Consider the following 21,028-nt stretch of genomic DNA (forward strand, 5'->3'; position numbering starts at 1 on the left):
AGCACAGCTAAAGCACCCAGAGAGGAAGGGAGGCAAGTGTGATCACTATTATTCTATCATTTATTATAATAAACCTACACAGTGAAGCAGTGGGATTTTAGTTCCATATACAGTAAGCAGAGACATGCAGTGCCAACACATTTATGTAGGATACCAGCTCAAGAGGAAATGCTGCAGTGCACCACTTACAGTCTAGCAAATCCTGCATGACACACAGCAGAGGAGGAGACATGGCAGAAGTGTGTGCATATCATAAGCTTGTTATCTACAGCATTTACTGTGTCTGTCTTGGTTACATGCACCACTCAGAGTAATTACCCTTGAAGAGAGAGAGATGGAAGGAAGTCGCAGAGATAGAGTGGAGACAGACTGAGCTAGAGATTGAGGAGGGGGAGGCTGGATTGGAGGAGAGAGTTATTGGATGAGAGAGAGAGAGAGAGAGAGAGAGAGAGGGAGAGAGAGAGAGAGAGAGAGAGAGAGAGAGAGAGAGAGAGAGAGAGTGAGGCAAGCAGGAGGAAGTTAACGAGAATAAAAAGAGGGCATAGCTGCAGACTAGAGATGCAGGATGACTGCTCTCTCAGCCCGTGGCTCGACTGCAACTGCGAGTAGACACGATATTTGGGGAGTGGCAGAAGCGTCTCTCGGGGGACCTGAAGGAGGACAGGCTACTGTTCCTCTAGCTGCTTGCTCGTGACTGAGCCCCTTTGTGATGGCAGTATGCCAGTCATGAACAGGTCAGGGTAGGTGGATGACATTTGTCTCTCTTTCTGATTCTCACTCTTTCACTTTCCTTCTGTTTGCATGAGTAGGCATTAGTTGTGTGTAAGATATATAACATGGACTTAAAGCAGTAGTACTTATTTAAGTACATTATTTACTTTTTCCAAGCAATTACAATGAAAATAGACTAAGTCTTCTGTTTGATGCTTGAAAGCTGCAGACCATGCTAAATTGAATTGCACAAAATTGCAAAAAAAAAATTAGATATCATTATATTTCAGAAGACATGTTTTCTTTCACATGGGATAAAGAAAATTTTGTTATTATAATTAGAAGAGTAAAACTTATTAAACGTGCAATAAAGTTCAATTAATTAACATTAGTCCATTAGGTACAAAAAGATGTAAAAAAAAGAAAAAAAAATTCAGCACATTTCACAATTAGATACAAAGAAATGGCAAGTAACACACAATTAAACATGACATTTGAAGTAGAAATAGTATTTTTTTGTAAAACCAACTCCACTAAGCTTTGTTTTATTTACAGTGTATCATGAACTAACAATGAACAATAACTTTTAGCATTTATTAATCTAGGTTCACATTTATCTTTACATATAGGACTCCACCCGGGTCCTACTCACCCCGCTCTGTGCGGGCCTCAAACCCTGGTCTCCAGCATGAGAGTCAGGCGCTCTAACAAGGAGGCCAAAGACTGCAGCTACTAGAGCGCCTATTGAGATCAGTTGAGTGAGGTTTACTCGCACAGCAACTACTAGCTGGCCTCCGTTACACTCACCCCCCTAAACCTCACTCCTATCCGGGTCATGACACCAATGTAACTCCTCCACCCGGGTCCTACTCGCCCCACTCTGTGCGGGCCTCGAACCCTGGTCTCCAGCGTGAGAGTCAGGCGCTCTAACAAGTAGGCTAAACACTGCAACATCTAGCATATGTTGCTAGAGTGCCTATTGAGATGAGTGGAGTGAGGTTTACTCGCACAGCAACTACTAGCTGGCCTCCGTTACACTCACCCTCCTAAACCTCACTCCCATCCGGGTCATGGCACCAATGTAACCCCCTCCACCCGGGTCCTACTCGCCCCACTCTGTGCGGGCCTAGAATCCAGGGCCCGTATTCATAAAGAATCTTAATGCAAAGAGTAGCTCCTAGTGACAAAATTCTAAGAAAATTCTTAGAAATGTGGGCGTTTACTCTTACAATTAAAGAAAAAATCCTAGTAAAGAAAAAGTAATTCAGAAAGCATCTTAACCCTTAAAAGAGGTCTTAAGGTCAAATTTGTTAGGAGCACGGACAAGGACTTTTAAGAGGCTTAAGAGTTTCTTTAGCAGAGGAGAACATGGCAGAAAGACGAAGAATGAGAAGAAATGTGTTGCAGACAATGGATGACAGTGAGTTAATAAGACGCTATAGATTAGATCGGGCAGGGATCATGTTTGTGACAGATAATATTAGAGACACGCTAATATCTCCGATACAGCACAGAAATGCCATAGCGCCAGAAATGAAAGTAATCACTACATTACGATATTTGGCAACTGGGAAAATTCCATGATTGATACATTAAAACCAACATTCAAACCACTTAAATAGACATGCCAGCAATCAGTGTAATTGGAAAGAGTGGAACAATTTTTATCATTCTAAGCCAAGCAAATACCTTATAGGAAATTAACAGCATGGTAAATGCATATATAATGTGTGTGTGTGTGTGTGTGTGTGTGTGTGTGTGTGTGTGTGTGTGTGTGTGTGTGTGTGAGAACGGTCAAATAGGAAAAATTACGCATGTAATTTCAAAGTGAAGGCTTAGAATAGACCATAAACTTAAAATCACATTTTTTTTTTTTCTTGGACAACCAACCAATCACAGTCTTCAAAAGTTTGTGTCATACATAGCAACGGGGTCAACCCCGCCTCCTTACTAAGATGAAAGTTTTTGTCTTTTCCTTACTCAGAGTTGCTCTCAGATCGGTCCCGAATCGCTTTTAAGCTAAGACTCCTACGTAAAAGTTTTTAAGCTAAATAAAGAGTTTTCTTAGAGGATTCTTAGAATCTTTATGAATACGGGCCCAGGTCTCCGGTGTGAGAGTCAGGCGCTCTAACAAGGAGGCCAAGACTGCAGCCTCTACTAGCTGGCCTCCGTTATACATATACTAATTAACATTAATTAACATTAAAAAAAAATTACATTAATCTAGATTAATGAATGATTAAACAAATTATAAAAAAATTATCATTGTTCAATATTATTAGTTCATAATATCTATTGTAAAATTATAGCAAAATGTTAAATGATGAGGCCTTAGATTTGAGACAAAATGTGAGTGCAAGCTTTTCTTGTTTTCCTTCAGCTTGTTGAGTAAGGCAGGTTTGAGGAGGCTGTTGTCATCAGATGAAGTGTGGACTTTAGGAAAGAAGAGGAACCAGGTGGAATTTGTCCCAGCCGAGCAGGATATTCTGCAAGTTGCAGAATCAAACAATCCCCCTGCCAGTCCCTCTCACAGGTACAGCCGACAGAACCAGGCCCCTCTTCACCTTATCAGTCCTGAAAGAATTGCCAAGACGGAAGGTGGAAGCACTTCATGTCTGCGTGAATCCGTGAAGGCTTTGAAATCAGGATCTGAAGTCAATGGTGGGTAGTGTTCTGTGTTTTTCGGACTTTGAAGCTTTCATGAACACATAGTGACTGTTATGGCCACTCCTAGAAGGGAACATTTAATCATCAGGCTTTGTCTTCATTTCAGGCAGTCAAACAAAGCAGTCAGACTTCATACAGTTTGATTTGACTATTTCACAGTCTATCTCATTGACATATGCCTTTCTGTTATTGAGTGGACTGCAGTTTTGTTGTGTGCTGATTTACAGTAGGTTTAGTTTCTGCTGACTCATACTGTTAGCAGAATGACTCGATACCCATTCAGATTTACTGTGGCTTTTATAGCATATGACTGCACATAAACAATGCAAAAATGGAAAACAGTTATACTGTCAAAAAATTGTCAGAAAATCAGAACCAATTCTAATGGGATCAAGGAGGAATCCTTTTAGAATAAAATAAGTGGCTGGTTGCATAAAATGTTTTTTTTATGATTTTTTTCTTTCTTTTTTTTTCCTTTAGGACAATTCATAATTTTAAGTCAGTTACATAAAAACATAGATTGCCCTTATTTAATACCAAAAAGAAAGATTGACTGCCCCTTAACTAACTGCTAGTGGGTCATACTCGATCTTAAGACACTGTCTTAACATAATGGCTATGTTTATCTGATTACATTAACTAAATTTCTCAGAAAAATGTAAGCCCTCATTGGTTACTGTTGCTAACTCAACTTTACAGAACATCCCATGGGAACTAGAAAAAGATTTTGAATCAGAGATTTTATAATGCTATTCTCAGTCAAATGCAAAGAGGAAAGCCTAATTTAAAAGTAAAAACTTTAGCGTAAGTGAACTGCAGTCTTCCTAATTTTTCTACAGCACTTTGGTACTGTGAACACTTTAGTTACTAATGACACAATAACCTGAAAGGCTGCATCTGAAATTGCATACTTCACTACTATATAGTATGTGAAAAACAGTATGTGACAAAAGAAGAAGAATGTCCAAATTCACAGTACTCTGTGAAAAGAGTAGGCAAAAAGTACCCGGATGACTTAGTTCTTCCAGCAAGATTCTGAAGTGTGCATATGATGGACACTTTACTATCCCATGAAGCCACGGGAAAGGATTTGTGAATGGCAGTGAAGCGACATAACTGATGCTGGTAGGTCAAATGAGAATGACAACATGACGAATGTAGTACTTCCAGACTACATTCATACTACACACATTCATACCATAGAACGTACTTTTTTAGCAGTCGTGAAGTTGTTCAAAATAATTACCTACTCAAGAGAATATGCCATTTTGGATGCAGCCTTATTATGGCACTGCTGGTTATCCAGCATGCTTTGCGGCTAGGCTCAACTCAGAACAAATTTAATTGCTAGGACTATGTGAAACGTTTTTAGTTGGGTATTTATAGTTGATTGAAGGTTTACATTTTGCAGTAATATTGCATGTGTTGCCATTGTTGAGATCAATATCTCCAGACTTATTTAAAGATTTGGAAAAAAAACACCTAATATTCATTAGATACATTTATGGAAAATCATTTGAATTATAACCATTTATAGTTGCTTTCAGAACAAGACACGCGGAAGAAGGCACAGGGGTTTTATGAGGACACCTGCACACCCAAGAGAGAAAGACCACAGCATCCAGCTGTAGTGCCAATGAAGCCAGTATTAAAAATTCAGCATTTCACACTCAACCGTGAGCCCCATCCAGACAAAAAAGATGATTTCCAATTGGAGAAGAGCCATCTTAGGCCCAGTGAGCAAGAGGACATAAAGATGACAAGCATGGTCCGTGGCAGTGCAACACCAGATACCACAGCTCTAAATGTACAGAACAATCAGAGACTGCACAGTGTGCTGGTGTTTAACAATAACCACAATATATGTGACGAGGATGCACGGGGCCAATGGAAGTCATCTATTTCATACTCCAAAACTAATAAAACCAATGCAGACCATGAGCTTCCTGAACAAAAAACACAGGCGTGTACAAATGAGACTGTCACAGACAATCCACTTATTGAAAACTTGATTCTGGAAGCAGCAAGTGCGGAAATAAGAAAGGCTGAGGATAGTCCATCTTGTGATGTCAGTCTGTCTGAGATAGATGAGAAGTCAGAGGCAATTTCATTTCATAGTGAAGCACTCGCTTGGTCTGAGGAAGAGAGGGACTGTCTTGATGAGGATAAGACTGAGGCAGCCAAAGCAAGTAGTTGCTCTTTGTTTTTTTCAGAAAAGTACACTATAGTACCAGAAGATTCTCAGCTTTATGTGAACAATAAACAGGAAGGACGCTGTACACTGCCACATTACAAAAGACAAATGACTGTAGAGTCTACCTTGTCAGAAATTCTCTCTCCTGTCGATGAGGTTTTGTCTTACGGAAGTGCAGAACTTCTTTCGTCTGCTAAAGGAGGAGCAACATCAGATCTTGACAGCTATGGTTGTCCTCCTCCCCCTCCTGCCTTTGAGATTATTACATGGACCAGTGAGGAGGAACTTCCAGCTCCACCTGATTCTGTTGAAGATCTCTCCATTAACAGCGAAAACATCCCTCCTCTCCCTGTGGACCTTTCTCTGAAAAGAAGAGAGTCTCTAAGTCTAGGCTCTAACAGTCTGAGGGAAAAGGAGGTAAACGATGATAGTAATGGAGCTCTATGTGAGGATGCTGAGGAAAATGACTGTTCGGATTACACTAGCTCACTTCCTGAAGATGTGAGAAATGAAATCTCAGATCCATTGTCCTACTTTCAGATTGGAGACAGAGTTATTGTGTGTAACTCCAGACCGGGTGTGCTGAAATATAAAGGCCTCACAGCATTTGCGAATGGTTTTTGGGCTGGTGTGGCTTTGGACAACCCGAATGGAAACCACAATGGAACTTTTAGAGGTGTGAAGTACTTTAGCTGTGACAAAAGTCACGGTGTCCTGGTCAGAGCTGAGGACATTGCCCATATACACAGAGAACATAGTAGTGATGTAGAGACTGGGGTGGATGAAGATCCCTTCCTAGATGAGGAACCGCCTAGCGCAAAGAGAGATAAACAAAAGATAGCCACATCATGGGCAGATAGACAAAGAGGACATACTTATAATCATTGTCCTCCTAGAGATGAAACCATACTTACAATCACCACATGCACACAACAAAAAGAACCTCAGGAAGACACGTCTGATGGCATGATAAATCTTTCACATCCCTCTGAAATGCCCTCACCAAGAGTAAGTAACACCAATAATTTAAAGGGACAGTTTACTCAAAAATGAAAATTCTGGCAACATTTACTCACCCTCATGTCATTCCAAACCCATATGAATTTCTCTCGGTTACACTTTATTTTAATGTGTCCCTTTTACAGTGTAATTATACATTTAAGTACTGAGTAATATTAATTAATAACATGTATTTACTGTAGGGTTAGGATAGGATTAGGGGTTGGTTTAGGGTTAGTTGCATGTAATTATGCCTAATTTAAAGTTATTACTACAGTAAATACATGTAACATGTGTAACAAGGAAACATTAAAATAAAGCGTTACCTTTCTTTCTTCTGTGGAACACAAGAGAAGATGTTTAGATGATAGTTTGTGCTGCTCTTTTATATACAGTGAAAGCATGTACACTATTGTTAAAAAAATAGTTGTCAGTAAGATTTTTTTTAAAAAGAAGTTCACTTTTAATTCAGAAAGGGTGGATTTAATTGATCACAAGTGACAGTAAAGACATTTATAATATTCCAATTTATATTTCAAATAAATGCTGTTATATAAAAAAAAAAAAAAAAAAAATATATATATATATATCACTGTTTCCACAAAAATATTAAGCAGAACAACTCTTTTCAACATTGATAATAATAAGAAACTTTTCTTGAGCATAGTACACCATGGACCAGATTTACTAACAGCTTGCACCAGTGCAAACCCTCTTTTGGCGTTACAAAACGTCTTTGTTATGCATGTAACCCTCGTTCCCTGAAGGAGGGAACTGAGACGTAGTCGGACTCTCTCTGTTCCCTCCTTCAGGGAATGAGGGTTACGTACGTAACCGAGATGTTCCCTTTCAGTTCGGTCACATTAGACGTAGTCGGACGTACCGACTGATTGGGATCCCCATTAAAACGCCACTTGAGCTGCCACCTTCCAGTGCCTAGACATATGCCTCCTTATCCTCCCGCATATTGAGGCGGAGATAGGACAGGGGAATGGCGCAGCAAGCCGATACTTTGAACCGGGCTAACAGTGAAGCTGGCTTCATGTGAAGGGAGTTCACGGAAAGCAACCCCGCTCGACACATAAGCTATTTTTCTAGCTAATGTGCAGGTGTCGCCCAGCCCGCAGCTCTAAAAGATCTGTCAGCGAGGCACCCTGTGTCAACGCCCAGGAAGGAGCAACACTCACTCTTAGGAGAGGCTCACTACCCAGGTGGGCACGGTGCACCTTGGGTAAACACACCAAGATAATGGCAACCACTATGTAGTGGGCCAGCCTCTGCATGGAAACAGCCTTCCCTTTTGCTGGTCTCCGTAACAGACAAGAGCTGGTTGAGGTTTCGAGGCCTGCATTCTGTCCCGTTATAACCGCAAGGAGTGGAAGGTACAGAGAAAAGCCAGGGCTGGATCTGCCTCCTCCGGGGCAGCGCTTGCAGGCTCACCACCTGGTCCCGTCTTAAGGGAGAGGTGGGAACCTTGGGCACATATCCAGGCCGGGTCTCAGGACATCGTGAGAGTTGGCCATCCCGAATTCCAGGCACGATTCGTTGACAGAAAATGCGTGCAGGTCCCCTACCTTCTCGATAGAGGCAAGCAATAAGGAGAACTGTTTCTTTAAAAACAGTATTTTTAACTAAGATTTTTAACTAGTAAAGTGACTCAAGGGGAGGTATCTGAGTGCAATAGTACCAGAGATAAGTCCCAAGAAGGTATAGAGGGGGCTCAAGGCGGATTCAGTCACCTTGCTCGCCTCAGGAACCTGACGATCAAGTCGTGCTTCCATGGATTTGGATCCACTGCATCATGATGCAGTGGATGCCTTTATTATAAAGGCAACATACATTTTGAGGGTGGAGGGAAACAGCCCTGGCTCCGACCTATCTTACAGGAAAGAAACCACTGAAGTGATCGAACACCTTCAGGGGGCTTCTCGTGAGAAGAACACCATTCAACGAACAGGTTCCACTTCAAGTTGTAAGCAAGCCTCACTTTTTTAGAGGGTGCTCTCGCAGAAGTGAAGGAATCAACAATAATTTTGATGTAGAGACCAGAACCTCCGCATCGAGACATGGAGTTTTCCAGAGGTCTGGCGCGGGTGCCAACGGTGCCCCGGCCCTGAGATGTCTCAGAGGAATGGGTCAGGAAGGGGCTGTCGAGATAAGCATAAATTCGGGGGAACAAGGTCCAGTTGGGCCATTAAGGGGCAACTAAGAAGACCTGCTCCTTCTCCTTCCTGACTTAGCACAGTGTTGTGCAAGAAGGCTCACTGGGGAAAATTTTTTTGCGTAGGCCCCGGGGCTAGCTGTTTGCCAGTGTCTCTGTGTTGAGGGTCTTCCACTTGGTCAGGGATTACATAACTGGCAAAGGGATGAGTTTGGAGAGGCAAACAGATGTAACTGTGCGGCCTCGAAGTGATCCCAGAACAGCTGGACCGCCTGGGGATGGAGTCTCCACTCTCCTCGGCCACAGGCTGTCGTAAGGCCTTGTCAGCGGCACCATTGAGCAGGTCGGAACTTAAAGTGGAAGAACGGAAGCTTTGAAAGGGGCCCGGATCAAGAGACACAGATCCAAGATGGTCGTAACTCACCATTACTTGAGTACAATGAAGTACGGGCTACTTTCAGAAGCTGGTCATCATATCTGCTGGAGGGACGGCTCATTTGCATCCTTTGCCAGTATGAATGCGATGACTGCATGCACGACAGACGCACATTCTGAGAACACTGAAGTGCAACGAATAGCGATGAGCATGGGCGGACGCCGGGCGAACTGAATCGTCTAGCCGAGTCTGCTGGTACGGAGGAACCGGCTGGATCGGTCGGGAGCACCTTCTAGTGCTTCATCGGACTGGCGCAGCCAAGGGTACCACAGACATACTCAGGGTGAGGCAGCGAGGTAGAGAACAGGGACCCGGCTCGGAAGGCCCGAAGGCGGCCCGAAGCGGGGTCTGAGTGTGTAGTGCAACACTTACCTGTCTCTACATGGCGGCAGAGAGTGCGTGAGAAGGCGTGACCGGGTCCTCGAACCGCACCCAACTGCCGGCTGGCGATACAAGAGGTGGCTGAGGGGTGAAAGGCTTTACAGGGTCACACACCGCCAGTCTGGCCCTCTTGGGACCCAGGAACAGAGGAAATTGCTCCTATTTTGAAAATGTAGGTAAAACAAAAAAACTCTCTGCTTTTATGGGAGCCAGACCATGAGAACAGACACACACATAAACAAAGACTCCTCCCGGCCCTCCACCGGGGGGAAGGAGTGGATCGGTGACCATCTCCAAGAGCTCTCTCCTCGATACCGGAGTGGCCTGCTCAGGAGCGCTTGCGCTAATGCTTGCCACCTGGCTTGGCAGCGCCTGGAGCGGGCTGGGTGCCCTGTGTGCGGCCAGTTCCACGCTGAGGCCTGGGTGGAGGCTGCTGCGGTGGCTCAGGGGGAGCAGAGAGGCGCCGGTAGAAGGACGCCCTTGGCGACGTCAGGCGGAGGAGCTGCCCCGGGCGGATGGGTGGGTCTGCTTCTGGGCAGCAGAGAACTGTTGGGTGAAGTTCTCCACCGCGTCGCCGAATAGCCCAACCTGTGATATGGGGGAGTCCAGGAATGTCCTCATGTCTGCCAGGTTGAGCTAGAGATGGTGTTCCTGGACCACTAAGGTGGACATTGCCAGACCGATCGCGCGAGCTGCAACCTTTGTGCCCTGGAGGGCGAGGTCGTTCGCAGTGCGGAGCTCACCCATGAGCTCACGGTCTGGGCTACCCTCATGCATATATGAGTGCTTGGGCCTGGTGGACCTGAAGCAGCACCATGGCAGGCAAAGAGGAAGCGGCTTGCCCACAGGCTTTGTAAACCTTGCCATAAGGTCGGACGAGTACTTACAGGCCTTAGTGGGGAGACGAGGATCCCCCTTCCATGAGGTAGCGGTCGCCGGACACAGTTGCATCGCGACAGACCGCACCACTGGAGGAATAGCTTATTAACCCTTCGCCGCTCCTCCATCAAGGGTAGTGAGGTGGGAAGAACTACTAAGCCGGTTTCTGGCAGAGAAAGGTGCCGTCCACAACCTAGTAAGCTCCTCATGCACTTCAGGGAAGAAAGGTACTGGGGTGGCAGGCTGAGAACCAGCCTGGCCCGCCCCGAGAAACCAATCATCCAACCGAGACGGTTCAGGACATGGTGGAGGATTCCAGATGAGCCCTACCGCCTATGCGGGCCTTTTCAGCAGTTGAGAGCTTCAGTAGCTCACGATCAGCGCTGCACTCACTGTAGAAACACAAGCACTGGGAGAGTCTTCCAGAAGAACACCGACACACTCGCTCGTTGTACACACAACACTCTTCAGAGACATCAGTAACCCGATCAGCTCCGAAGTGAAAGACAACTGTGATGCAATTCACGCACGCCAATGTGCATTGGCTCGTTTTAACAATACTTGAAGATGACAGGCTCCCTAAGCGTGATCCAAATCAGTCGGTACTGTATAACTGTATCACATCATCCATATACTGTATAAGCTCTTTCAGTATTATCAGCAGCTATCACGTTACTCAGGAGCTAATTACCCTCCTTCATCCCCAGCTCCTCCTCTCGTCAATCAGTATGGCATTGTGATTCCCCTTGAATCAGAATAAATTCTCAAATTATGTTGTACTTTAAAATCTTGAATTGATGATATCTGCAATATATTCATGTTGGTTCTGTTCTGTTTACCCCAAGGGGGGTTATTGCTGCTCTCCCTGATCTTATCCATGCTAGGCTACATGGATGTGCAGGGAGTTCTTGCCCAGAACAGAACCATACTGACAATCCTAACTGTATGCAGCTGCCAATCGTATTTGACGATAGTGGTCCTGACAGAACTGGCTCTACAGTATATGTAGCCCTTTAGGACTTTTTTTTTTTTTTTTTTTTTTTTGTAATTCCAGTCTATTTTTGTTAATATGTTTACAGTCAAAATATTTTGTTCCATTCAACTATTCCAGTTTACTATACACTGTATGGGTAGAATGATGAGAAACTACACTTGAAATGTCTGTTGCTCACACAAAGCTTAGTTGGAACTTTAGAGTCTTCAAAAAAACGTGGAACATAGAATAAAAGTATTATATACTGCTTTATCAGTGCTTTTTGTCCTCATTGGAGCTTGACAACTCTGTGTGATTTCATTGTATGGAAAAGAACATCAACATTCATTTGTTTTGCAGAAGAAAGAAAGTAATGCATGTTCGGAAAGATATGAGAATGAATAAATTATGACAGAATTTTCATTTTTGGGTGAACTATTGCTTTCACAAGCTTATTCATGTTTATCATAGCAGAATGGCAATTATATATCACTAAACACCTGTATTTTGCAGCCTGACTTTGAGCTCCATCATAATGTGCAAAACAGGCATCATGTGGAAGAACCAGAAGAACGACAAATAATTAAATCATTGCGTGACAGTCAATCTACAGATGCTGTAAGTTGCCAAAACAGCCTTGAAATGTTTTAACAAAGGATAAAATATCTGTATATGCATAAAAATAAATAAAAAATCTAACTATTTCTGAACTTCTCACTCTTTGATATTCAGGATATCAGAAAAGGTGAAGATGGTTATTTTATGCCATGTGTCTTGGAGCAGTGGCATCAGGCCCAACCCAACACACCATCAAAGATAAAGGTGTCGCCACATGAAGACAGTATTGTGTACAGATTAATAGATGCTGCAGTGGAAATTCTGTGCAGCCACGCAAATGAAGATGCTCTTGACCTTTGTGAAACACCAAGCTATCTATTAAATGACAGCCGCAAACATTATCGAAAGGTTAGTCTATATATGTATAACAAACAACTACATGCTAAATGAACGAGAGAAGCAACTCTCATCTAAACCTTATTAATTTACACTGTAGGTGATCTTTCAGTTGACATCTGATGTACTGCATAAGATTTTGGGTGATCTGTTAAGGACAAAACCTGCCCAGAATATAGATGATCAATCTGCAATATCAACTCTTCAATCAAGTAAAATTTCAGTCACATTTTTAAAGGTAAAAGGATTTGCAATCAGCTGTATAAACTACTCAATAATATTCCAGTTGAGTTATTTGAAGGTACTTCTAAGCATAGATATGCATACATCAATGCCACATTCGACCACTCCAGACACGTTGACGCGTCCGCCATCTTGGAACGGTCAACACTTCAGATGCTGTTGTCACTTACAGTAAAAATCAATGAGTTTTCCAAGATGCTAAAACATTGCACAGCCTCTCGATTGTTCACGGACTGGCTTTGACCATTCCAATATGGCGGACGATCTTTGCTTTTAAGCACAGTATATTTGAACATTTGCATTGTGTTAATCGTGTTATTTACAGGCTGCAGTGAGAAAGGAGATACAGAAAATTCTGAATTTAGAGCGAAGTGAACAACAGATGACAGAGATGCTCCAAAAACTGTGCAAATACTGGTATGCCAAGAGAGACAGAGTGGACTTTATACTGGTGTGTGTAAAGGCACTCCTATAGTAATATACTTCCTTATGAAATTAGTGTTGATTTTAATTACAACTGAAAATGACACATTTTGTTATTATCTACTTCTAGATTCAAGAACTTCATAATGAGGAGAGAACTTGGTTAGACTACAGAGCTGACCAGTACACTGTGAAAATGCATCTGACTGAAGAGATTTTCAGCCTTCTTTTGGATGACACAATATTAGCCCTAAATCATATGCACATTTCAACTTAAAATAAGTTTTTTAAACTTGAAGGCATTTTCATATTCTGCATCTTTGATATGTTGTTATTTTCTTTTTATGTGAATCTTACAAATCCTGTCACGAACATTCCCAAGTCATATTTCACATTTGTCATACATCATTTTAGCTTGAAGAACATAAAAAGCTATTTTAGGACCATTAAGTTCTTTCAGTATTAATAAATTATTATGACAATTAAGCACATTCTCCCCTAATGTCCACTTTTTGCAATTACTGTAATGACAATAAAACATAATTATCATTACTGATATTCAAAAGAAATAATGATAAATTATTTAAATTGTAAAGTATATACATAATATTATTATTGGTTGTACTGTCTTTCATATCTGCTGATTTAAGTAAAAATATAATGTATCATAGTTATTTGTTTACACTAATACATTAAAAAATATTACTTCTACAGTATTACAGTAAAGAGAATCTAATGCAAATCAATCACCATGATGAATAATGGGAATTACAAAAAAAACGTAAATGTAATGATACATTACATTAATGAGAATTTTAGGGCAAAATGTGCTTAATGGTCATACAATGAGACCATTATGCATGTCAAAATACAAAAATATATATTTATTTTTTTTCAGTGTTTAATACTTTTATTCAGTATTTTTTTTCTTTTGACTATGGAGTGATATGTGTAAAGGTTATTTATATGTGTGTACTCTTATGTTCCTTCCTGTGTTTAGCTCCTGTTGCCTTTGTTCCCATTGCTAGTTGCGCTGTGCCCCAATTCGTCTACTTATACTATGCCCTAAAAGTATGTAAAAGTACATATTTTTGAGTGTGTAACAGAATAGTAGGCAAGCTTTGGGACAAACTACTTTGCAATAATTGTATCTTTAAAGGACAGCTCTGTCGCTTAGTTAGTGAAAGTGACACATGACGGCTCTGCATTTAACCCATCCAAGTTAATGCACACACATTAGGAGCAGAGTAGTGAGTAGTTTACACACACCACTGCAAACGTGGATACACACACCCAGAGCAGCGGGCAGCCTTTGTGTGGCGCCCGGGGAGTGATTAGAGGTTAGGTGCCTTGCTCAAGGGCACCTCAGTCATTTTCCCACCGGTTCTGGAATCGAACCAGCAACCTTTGGGTTACCAGTTCAACTCCCTAACCACTAGGCCATGACTGCCCCTTACGGTCATCCTGTCACAGTTTAAACTGCAGTCAATCATATTGTCACAGTTAAAATTCTCCACATTCAATTTAATTCAATTTCCTACCATTTCTGAGAGAAATATAGAAGCACGTTGATCTGCCAGTTGTGGGTCTTTCCAAAGTCCCTTTCAAGGAAAGTGTGCTCACTCATTGGCCATATTTGCAACACCTCCAGGCAGCTATTTTAGGCATCCAAGATCTATTTAAATGGGGGAATCCTGAAATCTCAAAAAAAATGCTTGCCGAACTCACAATTAAATAACATTTCAAATCAGCAACAAAATCTGACATGAACTGTCCCATAAATGTTGTTTCTTATGCTCAAATAGCGTTAAAAATACGTCTTTTTTAGACGAGCCAATGGGCATGTAAAGTCGTAAGCTCGAGTCTCAGGTTTATACGGGAACAGGAGCTTCTAATGGCAGCTGCAGTGACGCAATGACTTTACCAATTGGCTTTTTTACTTGGAAGTCGGGACATATTCCACCATATTGTGCGTTGCAGTTTCTCCCATTCATTAGTAATGCCCTGTCCCAAATGACACCCTAAACACTCACGGTCTTCCCACGAGTCCACACTTTCGAAACATAATGCCACTTTGACTGTTGGGAGCTCGCTTCCGCGCAGGCTCGGCAAAAGTGTGCATCAAGAGCGCATATCGACTGAAAAAGGGGTGTTTGCGAGCACCCTTCTTAAACCTAAAATTCAAATGGGACACCCTTCAGTCTTCATGCTTTAACGGACACACGCAGCCATTGTAAGCCCACAAGACCGAAAGTACATATGAAATGTTTCATTTGGGACAGGACGTAATAGGAGTATGCCTAACTCTCCGCATGTTTTTGCAATTTGCATAAAGATACATTTAAAAGTTAATTACCAAACGTATCTTTACAAAAGTTCACAATGCTGTTGTCCATGAAATGTAATGTGGATACAATTGAATAAATATCTTTTCATCAAGTAAGATACTCCTTATTATTCACTCACATATTATTCACTCAAACCCCTTTATCTAAACCCCTTAACCGTGGGACTTGCACTTCTGCCATGTTTGTAGTTTTGTAGTTCTAATCGAATTCTCGTCCAACACACAATGGGCTACGGGCAATATTAGCTATTAGAGGGTGAATTCCAAATTCCATTTTTGGACCCTTGAAGGGCACTTCAAGAAGGGGAAGCCATTTGTAGAGGGGGTTCCAAACGAGAGTGAACAACTGAGGCTGGATCCCAAATGGCACACTTCATGTGGACTCGCGGTCTCGTGTTGTTTCGCTTGGTCCCCTCAAAGTTGGGTTGGATTTTCTCCTTAGTGTAAAGGGTGAAAGGTCCATCTATCACTGTTTTCCATGTTTATGGAGTAAATTTATAGGCTATAATCTGTGTGTACACTTTTTATTTTATTTTTTATGGCGGGTGCTGGTGTTTCTCGTGCATTCGGCCAATCAGCGTACACTTACGTCACTGGTAGTTCCTATTGTGCTGAGTTAGACCCTACTCTGAAGTAGGAACTAATTTAATTCCCCCAAAAGACATTCCTAGAGCTAAAATTGTTCCCAGTTCCTGTGGTGCGAACAGGCCAAAAAGCAGGTACTTCCGCTATTAGTTTTAGGAACTATAAAAAGGTTCCTCCGGTGCGAAAACCCTTCTTTACGCACATCGCCATAACAGACAAATAACTAATCCGTCTGTCTAAAAGAAGCTATAAATTCTACGTAGGACTTTAAGGCACGTACAGGGCAGAGAAGATTAGCCCTCCCATCAATATTAAAGTGGGAAGAGGGGAGTTGAAAAGCAGCAAGATGAATGGACTGATTCACAAATCCTGGTAATAAAACCTTGGGAAGAAAAGCCGTATTTGGTCGAAGAATGGCCCCTGAATTCTCCGCTAAGCATTAGTGGAAGAAGCAACAGCCAGAAGAAATGTCACTAAAAAGGACAACCACTTAATATCCATCCAATGGTTGAAATGGTGGTGCACAAAGGAATTTGAGTACAAACGGGGTAAGTCCCACACAGGAAAAGGCGCAAAACGAACAGGCTTTAAACACCTTGCTTACTTCAAAAACTCAGGGTTATGAGATCCCAGAGAAGAACCATCAACTGGAGCATGATTAGTAGATACGGTGGCAACATACACTTTTAAGGTAGAAGGTGCTTTGTTGTCTTCTAATGTTGTAGGAAATCAATTCCTCAATCCTCACACCAAGAAGGTACTGCTGGTTCACAACCGGTTTAGCTGAGAGAGGAGATCCCTTCGGTTAGTAAGCTGCCAAGGTTGGCCCTGCAAAAGATTCAGAAGAAGAGGAAACCATGGCCTGGCCGGCCATCGAGGTCCCACTAAAGGCCCTTTCACACCAGACGTGTAACGAAAAAGCGAAACGAATAAGCGAATAGTTCGCGTGCGAATAGTTCGCGTCAAAACCATTCACATCAGCCTCGACGCGAATTTGCGACTTCTGTGACGTTCAGAGCTTCAACATTCCAAAACTTTCGCGCCAACAGCTGAGAAAACATGGACACTTCATCATCATCATCCAGTGAAGACGAGCCTGAAGGGGAGTATGCTAATGTCCACTTTTAGTTTCCTTTTCCTCTATCCTTTTTCTCACGTAGGTGTCCCTGAGGTTTTTCCAGTTTTTTTGCGTCTTCAACTAAACACAGTGCGTTTTGTAATGTCAATACACATTTACATGTATGTAACACACGAAGTAACAAGTTAAAATCATTCAGCTAGAAACTGTAGACATCACACAAAGAATGTATAGTATAATAAAAGCAGCCCTAAATAGTCTCACTACATTTTGTTACATGTTCAAAGTAAACACGGTCTCTGTCTCTATCTTTGACGATAATAGTGTTAGCTTTCTATCTCAAATGTAGTTTAGCCTGCTAGCCTACATAGCACAGGACTATACAACGACTAAAACTATCACACAACATACTCACAGTCGAGACAACCGAGTTGGTTGGCAATGCTACGCCACACATTGTCTTTCAAATCGTTGTCCTTATAGTATGTGATTGGCTGCAGCCTTTAATGTCGCCGCAAAAGTTTTAAAAAAATCGACATCGAAGCGAAAAATAAAAAATCGTTTTTTCGCCGTAGCACATTCGCGTTCGGTGTGGAAGCACTCATTACACAAACAGCGGATCAAAAAATAAAACCATCGCGCGAATTATTTGTGCGTCAAAATCACGTCCAGTGTGAAAGGACCTTAAGAGTACCCTGTGTTTGAACAGGAATATTTGGTGAAATGTCTCCCATAGCAGTGGAAAAGGAGGGAACGCATACAACAGGCTACATGGCCACTCATGGGCTAATGCATCCTGTCCCCGTGGCTGTAAAGCCTGTAAAGATGCAAGAGACCTGGTGTCACCCTGATTATTCAAATGAAAGACAGACAGATGTGGTGTCACACCTGGACAAGCACACGACTGTCTCTCAAAACTGGTAAGAAGTGTTGCAGCGCAAGGTACACTGCCCTCAATTACAGAACATTCATATGTTCCAAGGACTCCTCTAGTGACCAACTGGTTCCATGTTGCCCCATCCTGATAATGAAGCATTGGTTGTGATCACTTCCCAAGGAGAAGGTACAACCCCCAGTAGCACTCCAGCCCTCAAATTTTTTTCCAGGGTTTTAGTGCGTGGAAACAAGCAGGAGAAAGAACAATCATGCAATGACAATGTCTCATCGAGTTCAGCCTTAAGCCATTGCTCCACCTCTGGAGAGGTCTGAGGTGAAGCAATTCCTAGGGAATCACTGATGTGGCAGCTGCTAACATTCCCACTAGATGCAGAAGGACACCATAAGGAATTTTTGTCCCCAGTCGAAAATGAGTCAGTATTTGATGAATATTGTCTGTCTTAATATGAGACAATGTGGCAGATATTGTGAGAGAATTGATTGTTATTCCAATGGACGTTATGAACTGTACTGGAACCAAATTGCTCTTTGTGTCGTTCACAGTGAGGCCCAGTCTCTGAATATGCTCCAGCAAAATTCTTGTGTTTTGGAGAACATATTTCGTTGAGGCACAAAGCAACCAGTCATCTAAATAGGGCAGAAGCCTCATGCCCGTGGACCAAAGAGGAGACAGGGATGCACTCACGCATCTTGTAAAAACACGAGAAGCCAGAGATAGACCGAAAGGTGGGACTTTGAACTGATAGGTTTGACCCTGAAAGCTGAATCTGAGAAACTCCCTGTGGCGGGGAGCAATGGGAACGTGAAAAAAACGCGTCCTTTAAGTCAACACTCTCAAACCCGTCTCCTTCCATCACAGACTGAAGAACGTTGACTGTGCGTAACATTTTAAAAGGAAGAGACTTTAGGAACACATTTAAACATTGTTAATCCTGGATCGGCCTGGCCTGCCGTATTTGTTTGGAACAAGGAAGTATGTGGAGTAAAAACCGTCCCCATGACTGAGGGGAGGAACTTTTTCTATGCCTCCTTTCTCCAATAGTGAATGAATTTCTAGAGAAAGGGCCATTGAACTGGTTAAATCCTTGACAACTGTCTGAACGATTCCTGAATCCTTGGGTGGCCGGCCTCAGAACTGCAGGTTGCATCCCCTGCTCAAAGTTGACAGAACCCAGGGCTTGGACACTGAACTCCTCTAGTAACTTAGATGTTGAACAGAGAAAATGACCGACCACTGGCCCAAGATCTTCAGGGTTTATGGCCTGCGTTGACATGGCTCACCCTGAGTTTGATGGTGAAATGGCTAAAGACCCTGGGCCAATTCAGTCCCTCGATGTTGTCGTCGTGTCTGAAGTTGAGAAACCGTGTGGTGACGCAATTTCTGCTCCAAAATCGGGTAGCGTGTTTGAGCCAGAGCTGATGGCATCCTAAAAGAAGGTGCATGTGGGGTCTGAGCTAGCTGTCACGTGGCTTCTGACAGTTTAATTCTATTCTCTAATATTCTCAGAATCATTGGGCCCAAAAAGATGCAAGATGCATCATGGTACAATTGGTTGTTCCCTCAGGGTCTTTTTACAATCATCAGGTAACCATGGCTGATCAAGCCATACCTGATACCGGGCTGTTAGGAGGGTCGCTGATAGTGTCCCAAGCTTATGAGTCATATGACCCATAGCCAAAAGAGCAATTTGTAGGAACTGAGGCACAGAAGGGTTTACATTTTAGGTCCCTAATGTGGTATTACTGGCAAGAAGCAGCTGTCAGATGGTATTCTCTGCTCGAGTTAAATAAGCTACTGACTCATATGCCTTCTTCAATAATGTGTCCAGTACATCCACTTGTGCACTTGGACAGCGTACTTTGCCTCTTAGTTCTTCATCAGGTGATACAACCTGGCTGTTTGATTTAGGGTGCCTGCCCCACTCCAATGGAATCAGCCTTGGCCATTGAAGCTAGAGTACAGGCTGTCTTTGACCTCCTTCTAGGCACATTCAAACCTGTAAGTGAACTGGAGAATTCTGTCACAAAGTCCTTACACAGTGACTTTGTAAACACATTAGCCCCAGAAGCTTGTCTAAAAAACACGTTGGTCTGAATAGGCTGAGCTGGTGATTTATCAAGGCCCAAACGCCACTGCCATCTGTAGAACTGACAATGTGTCATCTGGAGAGGATGGCCACCTGCAGCAGACAGGCTGGACACAATGTCTTGAGGGGGGCTGGGCTTGCATGGCAGGCTCCACCAATTCTTCACTATGGAAACACTAATTTGATGCACTTGTAGAAAGGGCATCCAAATCGATAATACGCGGAAGTTGTCTGCGGTGCGCCAGCCACTGCTAATGCACAATGCTTTTGAGCACGCCACGGGGCTGAACTTCGTTGAGCTAGGCTAACAGACAAGTTACGGTCTAATTCAGCAAGGCGACGTTGCCTCTCTGACATATGTAGCAAACTACAGTGCACTCACGGATCAGTCAAAGCATCTTTTAAATGTTGGGCACGGTGGGCAGCGATTGTGTCCATCATCGGGAAGAAGCATATTCGGTCACAATTTGCAACTCTGAGGAAAATGAGCGATGAATCTGTCAATAACACGTCCTCGGTTAGGACCGTAGGAGCTCAAACAGCGAAAAACACGAGCCTGGAAAAAACAATCTTAGATAAAATCTTTGGTTAGAACTGAAAGATTTATGTTTGTGACAAACACTTAGAATAACACTTAATATGGATAAAAAAACTGGCCTTTGGATAGCACAGCGTGGCATGCAATAACCTACACGACAATGATTAAACAATAAAAAATTTTATATATATATATATATATATATATATAAGTGTGGTCGAAACACCAGCCACCGGGTAGTACGATGAAGGACAGGGTATCGCCGACACAAACAATCAATGTAAAAATATACACTCACATAATGAAGAAAGATGAGTATCCGTCCTTATGATTATGTGTCGAGCACGCTGTCATAAACAACCTATCATGAGCGAGAAAGCGAAAGAGGCTGGGCATCGAGCTACTAAGGGTTATATCCTCGCAGCTTAGTCTTGTGGAATTACAAATTTAAGCATCTGTTTAAGATCTGCTGATC

The 21,028-nt window shown here is 42.6% G+C and overlaps 1 protein-coding gene across 2 annotated transcripts; it reads left to right on the forward strand.

Moving 5' to 3' along the window:
* Nucleotides 1–550: 550 nt before the first annotated feature.
* On the forward strand, nucleotides 551–13,512 carry LOC309498534 (uncharacterized protein). Of its 2 annotated transcripts, none has more exons than XM_082169303.1 (8): nucleotides 551–740; nucleotides 3,092–3,372; nucleotides 4,926–6,580; nucleotides 11,915–12,019; nucleotides 12,134–12,367; nucleotides 12,456–12,593; nucleotides 12,924–13,049; nucleotides 13,152–13,512. In XM_082169303.1, exons 1-8 carry the CDS (start codon nucleotides 718–720, stop codon nucleotides 13,296–13,298), a joined length of 2,709 nt encoding a protein of 902 aa, XP_082025429.1. In that variant the 5' UTR covers nucleotides 551–717; the 3' UTR covers nucleotides 13,299–13,512. The 2 variants fall into 2 exon arrangements, with proteins under 2 accessions (XP_082025429.1, XP_082025430.1); XM_082169304.1 differs by having other exon boundaries at nucleotides 12,924–13,015; nucleotides 13,152–13,279.
* Nucleotides 13,513–21,028: the final 7,516 nt, after the last annotated feature.

This window comes from Leuciscus leuciscus (assembly GCF_965113295.1).
Source record: "Leuciscus leuciscus genome assembly, chromosome: 5".
NCBI lineage: Eukaryota > Metazoa > Chordata > Actinopteri > Cypriniformes > Leuciscidae > Leuciscus > Leuciscus leuciscus.

Coding starts and splice junctions, on each gene's coding strand:
- LOC309498534 (XM_082169303.1), top strand. CDS start 718: ATGCCAGTCATGAACAGGTCAGG. Junction 741..3,091: donor CCAGTCATGAACAGGTCAGG/GTAGGTGGATGA, acceptor GTTTTCCTTCAG/CTTGTTGAGTAAGGCAGGTT. Junction 6,581..11,914: donor CTGAAATGCCCTCACCAAGA/GTAAGTAACACC, acceptor TGTATTTTGCAG/CCTGACTTTGAGCTCCATCA.